At 37.0% G+C, this 14000-nt stretch overlaps 1 protein-coding gene across 1 annotated transcript in view; it reads left to right on the plus strand.

The window, feature by feature from the left end:
* Positions 1 to 11497, plus strand: part of LOC105998736 (vomeronasal type-2 receptor 116-like) — a 13461-nt gene extending 1964 nt beyond the window's left edge. Inside the window, exons 2-6 of the mRNA XM_013033527.1 lie at positions 5339 to 5627; positions 6747 to 7553; positions 8538 to 8765; positions 9698 to 9821; positions 10569 to 11497. Coding sequence (XP_012888981.1) covers positions 5339 to 5627; positions 6747 to 7553; positions 8538 to 8765; positions 9698 to 9821; positions 10569 to 11497 — 2377 coding nt within the window. The remainder of the gene's footprint in view (positions 1 to 5338; positions 5628 to 6746; positions 7554 to 8537; positions 8766 to 9697; positions 9822 to 10568) is intronic.
* The last annotated feature ends 2503 nt before the right edge of the window (positions 11498 to 14000 follow it).

Here is a 14000-nt window from a genome sequence, read left to right on the forward strand (position 1 = left end):
AGACTTGGAAAAATTATATTAATTGAAGTAAGCCAGGCCCAAAGAAACATAGGTCCCATGGTTTCCCTTATTTGCAATAACTAGTATATGTCTAGGACAAGCAGAAAGGTTCAAAAGCTCTGTACATATGACCAGATAGGTTGATGTTAAGTGAAATGAACCTCAAGATAAGGACACAGTGGTTTTTTTTTCTTGCTATTGTTTCTAATGTATTTATAATGTGCCATGTGAATTTTTTGTTTCTTTTTATGATCCTTCCCCACACTATAACCCCTGTTTTCACTGTATTTGATTTCAGTGCCCTGCATCATATATATACACTTCTCTAATTTGGGGAGGAGAAGGGAAAAAACAAAATGCTTAAATAGGGATAAGACTGACCCATTGTAACAATGAGATGTACAACACACTATCTTGAAAATGAACTTTACAACTTTGGTAGGGTGGGGGTAATTGTGGAGGTAGGAGGGAAGGGATGGTAGGGGAAAAACAAAGGAGGAGGCAACAATGCTTGATAGGCCATGTACTCACTATCTTGCTCATGTAATTGTAACCCCTCTACACAGTAGTTTTACAATAAAAACATACAAAAAGGTAATAAAATAAAGTGATTTAAAACACACAAAAAATGGGGCTAGCTGGATGCCGGTGTCTCACACCTGTGATCCTAGCTACTAGGGAGGATGAAATCTGAGGATCGTGGTTCAAAGCCAGCAGGGGCAGGAAAGTCCATGAGACTCTTACCTCCAATAAACCACTCAGAAAACTGGAAGTGGTGCTGTGGCTCAAGAGGTAGAGCACTTGCCTTGAGCTGCAGAGCTGAGGCACAGTGTCCAGGCCCAGAATTAAAGCCCCATATCCAACCAAAAAATATCTGGCTAGTTTTTGTCTTAGCCTATGATCTCTCCTGGAGAAAACTCAGTATGTTGATGAGAGATGGTTTATTCAGATATTTGTTGAAATGATCTGAGGGGTATAACTCAGCTGAGTATATGTGAAACCCTAGGTTCTACACAGCACTCCAAAAAACAAGAAAAAAGAAAGTATAAAAACTCATATATTGTTTTGTAGAATGGGAACTTCTAGGTGCAACTATTTAAAGATAATAGAATAAAAAGTCCAATTTCATGCTTATTGTATCACTGATACATGTTAAAACTCTAAAATTATAACAAAAATAAATGTTTTTTAAAGATTATCCTCTTTAGTTCTCACTGTGTGTAATGCTTAGAGACTAGTATCATTTACCATATCTCAGTGTTGCTTTTTTCACCATTTAGTTTATTTACTTGTAGATTTATAGGCACATTCTAGGTGTTACAATGAGGGAAATCATGGAACCTACATTTCTCTGGGCCTGGCTCATATTCTTTTATTAAGTCACCCACGGCTATTGATGAGGAATTGAGTTTCTTGGAATTAATCTATTGTTTGGCCTTGAGTTTTTATTCATTCAGCCTTTCTAACTCTTATTGGTAGAATTTCCTGCATTTCCATTCCCAGTCATTGTTGACAGATCACTTCTGATTCCTGCCATTATGTAACTTCTTCAGGTTTATTGAAGCTTCTCTCACATTTTCCCTCCTTTATTGAGTTCATTGGTAGTAACTTGTGATTCCTGGATTAGAAGATTTCATTTTTCTGTTATAGATTTTGTGCTACTTAGGAGCTCAAAGAAGATTACAACTGGATATTTTTGAATGATGACAAGTATCCCAGCTGATGAGGATGAAAGAAAAAGAGAAAATTCACAAGAAGTAGAGGGAGATGATAAATCCATAAGTGGATATTAAGCAATGTTTTAATGAAATCTTTCATTTAAGTTTTAATAAAACTTCTTCATTTAATACCTTACGGTAAAATATTAGAGATATACAAATGAAAATTGCAACTGCATTGTAGTTTTCTCATCATTTATAAGAATGGATATTCACTTTTACATTGTTCTATAGTAAATACTAGATACACCAATAATTTTTCCTACTTCAGAAGAATTATATGTATGTTTTGTCTAGCACACATACAATGTTAGAATATTTTCAGGTCACTTGTGTACTCATTTTTACCAGTAATTTTGATACAATTTTTAAATTTTATTTTATTTAGTTTGCTGCACCATTTGTTGAAGAGACTATTTTTCTTTCAAATTTTATTTTAGCTCCTTTATCAAAAATGTTTTTTTTTTTGGGTCCAGTCATGGGCCTGAACTCTGGGCCTGGGCGCCATCCATCAGCTCTTCAGCTCAAGGCTAGCGCTCTACCACTTGAGCCACAGCGCCACTTCCGGCTTTTTTCTTTATGCTTATGTGGTGCTGAGGAATTGAACCCAAGACCTCATGCATGCAAGGCAAGTGCTCTACCACTGAGCCACCTTCCCAGCCCATCCTTTATCAAATATTAAATGGCTATAGATCTGTGTGTTCAATTCTGGGTCTTCTAGTCTGTTCCTTTGGTCGTCTGACTTATTTTGTGCTGCTACTAAGTTGTTTTCATTACCATGGTTCTGTAATTGAGTTTGAAGTTTGGTAATGTTATTCCTCCTAAAATGTTCCACTTTCTAAGACTTGCCTTGCTCTTCAGAGTCTTATTTATTTATTATTTATTTATTGTGAAAATACCATACAGAGGGGTTACAATTACATGGGCAAGGTAATGAATACATTTCTTATCAAGCATTATTGCCTCTTCCTTTGTTTCTCCTTCCCATCCCTTCCCATTTCCTCCTCCCCCCTTTCTTCCCCACTTTCCTCCCCTCACCCTCTGCGGCCTCCCCCTACGGCCAAAGTTCTAAAGTTCATTTTCCTTTTTTTTTTTTGTTCATTTTTGGGGCTTGAAGTCTGGGTTTGGGCACTGTCCCTGTGCTCTTCAGCTCAAGGCTAGCGCTCTGCTTCAGTTACAGTGCCACTTCCGGTTTTCTAGTGGGTTATTGGAGATAGGAGTTTCACAGACTTTCCTTCCCGGGCTGGCTTTGAACCACGATCCTCAGATCTCAGCCTCCTGAGTAGCTAGGATTACAGGTATGAGACACCGGTGCAGCTAAAGTTCGTTTTTCGACATAACATCTTGTACATCTCATTGTTGTAATGGGTCCACCTGTATCCCTATTTTTGTGTTTTCCCTTCCCCTCCAAAAATTGAAAACAGGGGTTATATCATGGGGGAGGGACATACAAAGCAACAAAGAAATATCTTATATATATATATGTTAGAAACAATAGCAAGAAAGAAAAAAACATTTGAGTCCTTATCTTGGGCTTCATTTCACCTAACATCAACCTTTCTGACTGATTCTGCTTGTCTCATACATATACTAGGTCTTTCAAATAAGGGAAACTAAGGGACCTAGTTTCTTTGGGCCTGGCTTACTTCACTTAATATAATTTTTTCAGGGTGTTTTGTTATTTGAATTTTTTGGCTGTGCTTTCCATATCTTTAAAGAAATTTGTTGGGATTTTAGTGGATATTGTATTGAATTTGTAATTTGCTTTGGGCAGTATTGTCATTTTCATAATGTTAAATCTTCCAATCCAGGAGCGCAGATTATCTTTCCATCCTCTTAAGACTTCTTCAATTTTGTTTTTGAAAATTTTAAACTTTTCACTATAGAGGTCCTTCACCTCTTTGGTTAACTAGTAAGTATTTTATATTTTTTAATTCTATTTCTAATGGAGTTGCTTTCTGATTTCAGCCTTGATCTTCTTGATAATGTCATAAAATGGTATTGATTTTTGTGGGTTGATTTATACCTGACTATTTTGACAAAGTTTTGGATCAACTCCGTAAGCTGTGAAAGGAAATTTTGGGGCCCCTCAACTACAGGATCATGTCATCTTTAAAAAGGGATAGTTTGACTTCTTCCTTCCATATTTGGATTCCCTGCATGGTTTTCTCTTGCTTATTTCACTTGCTAGGAATTTCAGTACTATCTTGAAGGGAAAAGAGAGAGTATAACCTTCTCTTATTTCTGATATTTGGGGAAATACCTTTAGTTTTTCACATTAAGCATAACACTGACTGTAGATTTCTCATACACACCCTTTCTTATACTGAGGAATGGTCCATGGATCCTAGCTTCTCCAGAGCTTTTATCATAATGAGGTGTTGGATCTTGTCAAAGGCTTTTTCTGCATCTAACGAGATGATCATGTGGCTTTTGTCTTTCCTTGCTTCTGTTGATCTGTTGCAATATGTTAAATAACTTATTTCTGTTAATCTGGCTTTGCATCCTTGAGATAAATCCCGTTCAATCATCATGTATGCTCTTCTTGATCATTTTCTAAATTTTGTGGAAGAGTTTTACAACAGTGTGCATCAAGGAGATAGGTCTAACGTTCTCTTTCCTTGATGTATCCTTATCTAATTTGGGGATAAGTATGACGATGGCTTCATAGAATGAGTTTGGCAGTGTTCCTTCCCGCACTATTTCGTTGAAGAGTTTGAGGAGTATTGGTGATAATTCTCCTTCAAAAGTCTTACAGAATTTGGTTGTGAAGCCATCAGGTCTTGGGCTTTTCCTGGAAGGTCAGTTCTTGCCAATTCAATCTCGTTGCTTTTGCTGTGTCTGTTTATTCAGTTTATGTCTTCCTGATTCAGTTTGGGTATATAGGAATTTGTCCACTTCTGCCCGATTATCATGTTTGTTGCCATAGAGGCTTATAAAGTATTCCCTTAGAATATTCTGAATTTTGTTGGATCTGTGGTGATTTTCCCTGTAATCTCTAATATTATTTATTTGGGTGGCTTCTCTTTTTTAATTAATTAATTTGGATAGGGTCCTGTCAATGTTGTTATTTTTTTCAAATAATCATCTTTTGTTTTTGCAGATTCTATGCATTTTTAAGTCTCTGATTCATTTAATACTGCTCTAATTATTTTCTTCTGTCTACTGGCTTGGGGTTTGACTTGCTCTGGTTTGTCTAGAGGCTTGAATTCCATTATTAGGATATTGATTTGAGATTTTTCTAATTTGTTGATGCAAGCATGTATAGACATAAATTTTTCTCTGAGTATTGTCTTGCTGTTTCCCAAAGGATATGGTATTTTGTGTCTTCATTTACTTTGAATCCTGAAAATGATTAAATTTCACCTCTTATCTCTTTGATGACCTACTGGTTCTCAGCAATAAATTATTCTGTTTCCATGAATTTAAGTATTTTCTGTGATGGTTTCTGCTGTTGAGGTCTACTTTTATGATGTTATGATCTGCCAAGTACAGAGTCTACATTTTTGTACATATATAAATAAATATGTATATATGTATATATATTTTGGTCGGTGGTAGGGCCATCAAAGTCATAACTTTTGAAATATTACTGGTAAATTTCTATGTTCATTATGCAGGCTTATCTTCAAGAACTATCAACTTGTGTTGGCCTTGTCTTTTGCTATTGAGGAGATCAACAAAAACTCTGAACTTTTACATAACTTGACTCTTGGATTTGATGTCTATGATGTTTACTTTGAACCTTGGGCAGTACTTAAGAATCCCTTCATTTGGCTCTTTGGGAAATACAAGATTCCAAACTACTCCTGTAGAAGAGACAGCAAGTCTATAGCAGTACTAACAGGACCATTAGGAATAACATCTGCCTGCATTGGGACATTGCTGGAACTCTATAGATTTCCACAGGTGAAGGTTGACATGGTGGGGGAATATAAAATTGTTTCATTAGGTGGTATTCCAGGTGTTAGGAGAGAATGATAAGAGCCTGGATTTATGAACCTATCAAATTTTGTGGTATCGAAGAGTAAGTACTCAAAGATAGGAGGATATGTATATTCCCACTGTTTGGAAAATGGGATGGAAGAGTCACAGAAACAAATGGATTATTTATTGTTTGAAGTCTTATCAATAATATAAAAACTCAGAAAGTGCAAAATGATTTTGAAGTTTGTCAATATGCTGAGCAGGGTACTGGTGACTCACACTTGTAATCCCAGCTATTCTGGAATCTTTTATCTCCAATTAACCAGCAAAACCAGTAAATGAATGTGTGGCTCAAGTGGTAGAGCACCAACATTGAAGGCAAAAGCCAAGGAAGCGCTTGAGGCCTTAGTTCATGCCCTTGTCCTGGCATGCATGTACACACACACACACACACACACACACACACACACACACACACACACACACAAGCACACGTGCATCTGGACAAGATATTATATTGAATGTCATGTCAGGCTCAAAATGATAAAGGGGAGATGTGTTCTCTCATATGCGAAAGCTAGAACTAAAATATTAACATGTCATATGAAATAAATATGGAACACGTATGTAGTCATTTATATATATATATACATGATTAATTGGACTAAAGTATGACATATGTAGGGGTATAATTCCATGGAATAACCCTTTCTGATCTACTGAATATAAAAATATGAACAGTAGAAAGCTGAAGCATATCTTCTCTGAATGGATTAGTTGTTACAGGATAAAGTCAGAACAATAGGGAATGGATGAGTGAAGATAAACATTATATTAAATGTACATATGTGAAAATAGAATTAGGAAAATCAGGGAATTGGTTGGGCTGATAGACATGGGAGTAGTTAATGGAAATGGTGACAAAGAACAAGAGACATACAAAAACAAATATTTCCTCCAAATATTGATTTTTTTTCTCAAAAACTAAAACAAAAATGTACCTTTCACCTACTTCAACTGGTTCTTAACACACTTGAAGATTAAGATTGTGATGGATGGCAATATTCTCATTCATGGAGCATCCAATTTCTTTGCATTTAGTTTACCTTTGGGCCTTTTGATCATGCCCTGAGTGACCATAAGAAGTTTCCTACTCTCTATCAGATGGCCCCAAAGGACACATCAGTAGCCACTGCCATGGTCTCCTTATTGCTTCACTTCAACTGGAATTGGGTGGGACTGTTGACTTCAGAGGATGAGAATGGTTTGTTGGTTCTTGTTAAATTGAAAGAAGAAATGGCCAAGAACAGAGTTTGCATAGCCTATGAGCTAGTGATCTCAAGCAAAACCGTTTCACAGATGTTTAAATTCATGACAATTTATAGTCAGATAAATAAATCTTCAGCAAATGTCCTCGTGATATATGGTGATAATGAGTCATTACTAGATTTAATGATTTGTTTTGAGCAACTTTTAATAAAAGGAAAAGTTTGCATCATGAACTCACAGTGGGATTTAACCACAAGAAAGAACTATTTCATGCTAGGCTCATTCCATGTACCTCTCATTTTTTCACAACATCATGCAGATGTTTCTGGATTCATAGATTTTATCAAGGCAGTTAATCCTTCCAAATATCCAGAAGACTTTGTTCTTGCTAGGCTGTGGTTTGTGTCTTTTAATTGTTCAGATTCCCCGTCTGACTGTATAACATGGGACAATTGTCTTCATGATTCCTCTTTGGATTGGTTGCCTGGGCATATTTTTGACAGGACTCTATCTGGAGACAGTTACCATATATACAATGCTGTGTATACTGTGGCCCAGGCTCTCCATGAGATGCGTCTTCATCAAACAGAAGTTCAAACAATGGGAAGTAGTAAAGAAACAGTGCCTTCCCCTGCACAGGTAATTTCTTCTATATTTCAGTGCACACACCATGTGCAAAGACACTTCCTAGAGGGTCTCTTACTGTATGAAATTAAATATTTCAGGTGTTTTTCAAAACCCAGTAAATTATGGGTGAAATTTTGGTGAGGAACTCTGTACATGTGTTCATTGCTCTTAAGAAAAAAAGGCCAGGTCAGTAACAAGGATAGTATATATACCATGGATATATATGTATGTATGTATATATGTATGTATACACACATAAACACATACACATACATACATATATTTCTTGTTTAGTGTTAGAAACCAGTAAGATATATTTTTGCTTGTCTTGGAGCTTGAGGTTAGGGTGTGGATGCTGTCTCTGTGTCTTTTTGTGTTCAAGGATAGTGTTCTACCACTTGAGCCACAGCAGTACTTCTGTCATTTTATGAATGGTTTATTGAAGATAAGTGTCTCATGGACTTTTTTCTCTGGCCTGGTTTCAAATCATGATCCTTGGATCTTAGCTTCCTAAGTAGCTAGGATTACAGGTGTGAGCCACCTACACATGGCTTATTAATTCATCCAGTTACAAATATCCTTAACATTCTCATAGCTACTCTTTCCAAAAGTGTAAATTCAGCTTTTCCATGAATTACTTCAGTAATTGCAAAGGATGACCTACCAAATAGCATTTTTAATCCATATTTTCATAAGTTATGTAGTTTCATTTGATTTTTGCATAAAAAGTTTAGCAAGCTCAATAATTCACAAAAACAATGGAGGTTGGTAACTAAAAATTATCTTATTCATGGCTATTTGCCTGGTATTGATTTCTCTAGAAAAAGGCTGTCTACTCCTTTTCTGAGTGACAAGGATTCAGGAAGGTTATTTTTATTCCTCCATAGATTTTCTTCTGGAATACTTTATTGCTGTTTGTGCTTTTCTAGAATTCAGAATTGGAGATTAAAGGCAACCAAGAGTTTTTTTCACCATATAATGATGCATCTCTTTTAGTTGCACCTTTTTATAAAGAACATACAATTTTATAATCCTGCTGGAGATGAAATGATTTTGGATGAGAAAAGAAAATTAGAGCCAGAGTATGATATTCTGAACATTTGGAATTTTCCAGAAGGTCTTCAACTTACAGTGAAAGTAGGAAAGTTTTCTCCATATGCTCTGCATGGTAATCAACTGTCTTTATCTGAAGATATGGTAGAGTGGGCCATAGGTACTACAGAGGTGAGTTGGATCTAATAATAATGACTTTAAGGACATACATATAAGAAAAAGTTACCCTTGAAATTTATACCTGGTTGAGTGCCAGCTTTCTCCCATAATGCTAACAAATCAGATATCTGAGATGTGAATATCACGGTTTAAAATCAGTCTAAACAAGAAAGTTTGGGCTTATCTCCAATTAACCACAAAAATTTGGAAGTGGAGCTATGACTCAAGTAGTTGAGTGCTGATAACTGAAGTGCAAAAAACTGAAGGCCAGTGCCCTGACCATGAGTTCTAACCCTGCAATCAGCACCAAACACATTACATGTGTTTCTAAATGTTGACTTATCATATTATCATAAAATATAAACTTTACCTTTCTTCCTAACACTGTGATAGAGTACATGAAGAATCACTTTATGTGGTTGAGATGTTTCTTTGCTCCCTTGGGTGGATGGAGATTTCATTCAATTGTTAGTTGACTTGCTACTTGGGCATCTTTAGTGAGAGCAATCATTGAATATGCCTGTGAGTACATTGTGTCCTCATGGCCACTGGAAAATGAAGAGGAAGATTGGATGGTCCTCAGGTTCACAAAACCCTCTAAAAGGGATGTCTCCTCCTTTTTCTTCCTCATGTCACAGATGAGTAGGAGACAACATTTAATGACACGAATTCAAGGAAATTCTACAAGGATCTACATTGGGTCTTACTTTCTCACCATTAGTTTCCACCTTTTAAAGATCCCATATTTTTCAATAGTTCAACAGGTTAGAAATAAAAGTTGTAACACAAAAGCCTTTTGGAATCATGATATATGGTTTTGATAACAGAATTTAATTAATCAACTTCACCTACCTGTATAGAAACATTATGCTTATTAATACAATTCTTTAAAACAATGGACTTTTTGGAGTGTTTGTTACTGACACAGACCTGATTTTCCTCAGACTCCTCACTCTGCCTGCAGTGAGAGTTGTGGTCCTGGATTCAGGACATCTCCTCAAGAGGAAAAGGCTGCTTGTTGTTTTGATTGTAATCTTTGCCCAGAGAATGAGATTGCTAATGGAACAGGTAAATACATGACTTATGAAGAAATTGTTCATCTCTCCAGGAATTCATCTTACTTCTAATAATTAAGACAAGTGTAAACTCTAAAATGACATTAAACACAAGTCTTACTGAGAAGAATGATCATCTTGAAAATTACAATTTTTCCACACAGAAAACATGGATCAGGCATAGATTCATTTCTCTGTACCCAGAATTGCTTATGACATGTAGCAAGAGCTCAGAAAGGGGGATTCCATTTAAGAAGGGAACATGAATATAGATTGTCCAAGACTGGTTTCTCTGTCCCTACAGATTCACAGATGATTTGGATAGAGCAATATAATGAAAAGAATTCAAGGACTGTGCCACAGGAACTAAATTAATCTTTTACAGAGATGTGTAGGGAATTGAAAGCTACATTATTTACAATTTTCAATAGGATTACAGAAATCTGCACAATTCTGTTAGTGTGAGCAAAAGTGTAGAAAATTGTTATTAGGATATTTGGATATTCCAAATAGCACCTTATCAATACTTGTGATAATACTTGAAGGAAAAAAAAGCTGAACAAAAAAGTCTGAATACTGAAGAGGTTGGAAGGGGGAGGAAGTTAGTGTTTAGCAAAGAAGCAAAAATGAGTTTTTGACAGTCAGTGCTGGCACTGTGGTAGATTATGTTAGAATTACACCTAAGTAAACAATTTGCTAAAAGTTTTGAAGAAAAGGAAGTTCAAACCAAGAAGTAATGGTACTTTACACTTCTTATCAGATATGGACCAGTGTGTGAAGTGCCCAGATCATCAGTATGCTAACACAGAGAGAACACAGTGCCTCCTGAGAGCTGCAAGTTTCCTGGCTTTTGGAGAACCCTTGGGCATGGCTCTGGCCTGCATGTCTCTTTGCTGCTCTATGCTCACTGCTGTTGTTCTTGGAATGTTTGTGAAACACCATGACACTGCCATTGTCAAGGCCAATAACAGGGCTCTCAGCTACATCCTACTCATCTCCCTCATCCTCTGTTTTCTCTGTTCCTTGCTGTTTCTTGGCCAACCCAACACAGTCACCTGCATCCTGCAGCAAATTGCCTTTGGAATTGTGTTTACTATGGCTGTTTCCACAGTGTTGGCCAAAACGGTGACTGTGGTTCTGGCCTTCAAGGCCACTTCCCCAGGGAGAAAGATGAGGTGGCTGCTTGTATCAGGGGCTCCTAACTTCATCATTCCCATCTGCACCCTCATCCAGGTGACTCTCTGTGGAGTCTGGTTGGGAACCTCCCCTCCCTTTGTGGACACCGATGCACACTCAGAACATGGTCATATCATCATCCTGTGCAACAAGGGCTCCCTCACTGCCTTTTACTGTGTCCTCGGATACCTTGGCTTTCTGGCCCTGTCCAGCTTCACCATGGCTTTTCTGGCCAGGAACCTTCCTGGAACCTTCAATGAGGCCAAGTTCCTGACTTTCAGCATGCTGGTGTTCTGCAGTGTGTGGCTCGCTTTCCTGCCTGTCTACCACAGTGCCAAGGGGAAGGTCATGGTGGCTGTGGAAGTCTTCTCCATTTTGGCCTCTGGTGCAGGGCTACTAGGCTGCATTTTTTCCCCAAAGTGTTACAACATCTTGTTAATGCCAAATAGAAATTCTCTGCATGACTTTAGGGATAAAAGACATAGTAGAAGAAATGAGCCTTCTTATGATTGAATTCATATGTTTGATTTCTATATAGAGGGTCTGATCTAAAACTCCAGCAAATTTTCATTGTTATATTAATTTATTAATTTTTTTCTTTTTTCTTTTATTAATACTATACAGAGGGGTTACATTACATGGTCAAGATAATGAGTACATTTCTTATCAAACATTGTAACCTCCTCCTTTGTTTCCCCTTCACATCCCTTCTAATCTTCCACCCACCCATCCCCACTAAATCCTTCCCCCCTTCCCGCACCAAAGTTGTAAAGTTCGTTTCTCCACATAACGACATTGTTGCAATGGGTCCACCTGTATCCTTATTTAAACGATTTGTTTTTTCCTTTCCCCTCCACAAATTATACCCACATCAAATACAGTGAAAGCAGGGGTTATAACATGGGGGAGGGACATACAAATCAACAAAGAAATAATGTTATAAATATTTTAGAAGCAATCGCATGAAAGGAAAAAAAAACATTTGAATACATATATTAGGGTTCATTTCCCTAACATCAACTTATCTAACCTTTCATTTCCCTAACATCAACTTATCTAACCTTTTCTGCTTGACACATATATACTAGATTTTGCAAATAAGAAAAACCATGGGACCTATGTTTCTTTGGGCGTGGCTTACTTCACTTAATATAATTTTTTCCAAGCCTTTCCATTTCCTAACATGGGGTAATGTCATTCTTTCTGATGGAGGCAGAAAATTCCATTGTGTTTATATACCACATTTTCTTGATCCATTCATCTACTGAGGGGCATCTGGGTTGGTTCCATATCTTAGCTATGGTAAATAATGCTGCAATAAACATAGTCGTGCTGATAGTTTAGTGTGGTCTTGTTCCTGATCATTTGGATGAATGCCGAAAAGTGGGATTTCTGGGTCATAGAGGAGCTCTATGTAGAGTCTTTTGAGGAACCTCCATACTACTTTCCAAAGTGGTTGAACAAGTTTACACTCCCACCAACAATGCAGTAAGGTTCCCTTCTGTCCACATCCCCTCCAGCATCTGTTGTTATTAGAGTTCTTGATTTTAGCCATTCTAACTGGGTTAAGGTGCTATGGCTAGGGAGCTTGAGCATTTCTTCATGTGTCTATTGGCCATCCTTCTTTCCTCTTCAGAGAGGTTTCTCTTTAAGTCTTTAGCCCACTTATTTATTAGGCAGTTGTTTCTTTGAAGATTTGTTGTTGGGAGATTTAATTTTTTGAGTTCCAGGTATATTTTAGAAATGAGACCCTTGTCTGTTGTATGGCTAGTGAAAATCTTCTCCCAATCTGTGGGCTTTCTATTGATCTTGCTAGCTATGTCCTTTGTCATGCAGAAGCTCTGCAATCACAGGCAATCCCATTTGTGTAACCTTGTGTTGAATTGTTGTGTTCTGGATCTCTATTAAGAAAATTTCGGCCTGTGCGAAGCAGACCTAGGGTTTCTCCTATTCCATCCTTTAATGTTTTCAGAATGTCTGCTTTGACTCCGAGGTCTTTGATCTATTCGGGGTTGATTCTGGTGCAGGTGATATATAAAGATCTAGCTTTAGTTTTCTACAAGTAGTTTACCAATTTTGCCAGCACCATTTACTGAAGAGGCTGTCTTTCTTCCACTCTATTTTTTTAGCTCCCTTATCAAAGATTAGATGGTTATACGCCTGTAGGTTCATTTCTGGGTTTTCAGTTCTATTTCATTGGTCTTGAGGTCTGTTCTTGTGCCAGTACCAAGCTCTTTTGATTACTATGGCTTTATAGTAGAGTTTGAAATTTGGTATTGATATTCCTCCAGCACTGTTCTTTCTGTTAAGGAGCATTTTTGCTATTCGGGGTCTTTCATTGTTCCATATGAATTTTTGGATTGCTTCTTTTATTTCCTTGAAGAATGAAGTTGGAATATTGATAGGTATCGCATTGAATTTCTAGATAGCCTTGGAAAGTATTGCCATTTTCATGATGTTAATCCTTCCAATCCAGGAGCAGGGGAGTTTTGCCACTTTCCAAGTTCTGTTTTGATTTCCTTTTTCAAGTATTTAAAGTTTTCATCATAGAGGTCCTTTATCTCTTTGGTTAAGTTTATTCATAGGCATTTTATTTTTTGTGGGGCTATTACGAATTGAATTGCTTTTCTAATTTCAGCCACACTTTTTTCATTGTTGGCATACAGAAAAGCCATTGATTTTTGAGGGTTAATTTTATACCCTGCTACTTTGCCAAAGTTTTGAATCAGCTTGAGTAATTTGGCAGTGAAATCTGTGGGATTCTTTAAATACAAAATCATGTAATCTGCAAAGAGGGAGAGTTTTACTTTTTCTTTCCTTATTTGGATCCTCTTTATGTTTGCATCTTGTCTTATTGTTGTAGCTAGGCATTCTGATACTAGATTGAAGAGAAGAGGAGAAAGTGGACATGCTTGTCTTGTTCCTGAGTTAAGAGGAAATAGCTTAGTATTTCACCATTAAGTATAATGCTGGCTGTAGGTTTGTATTGAGGAATGTTCCATGGATTCCTAATTTT

This window comes from Dipodomys ordii, unplaced genomic scaffold (assembly GCF_000151885.1).
Source record: "Dipodomys ordii isolate 6190 unplaced genomic scaffold, Dord_2.0 Scaffold171, whole genome shotgun sequence".
Taxonomy (NCBI): Eukaryota; Metazoa; Chordata; class Mammalia; order Rodentia; family Heteromyidae; genus Dipodomys; species Dipodomys ordii.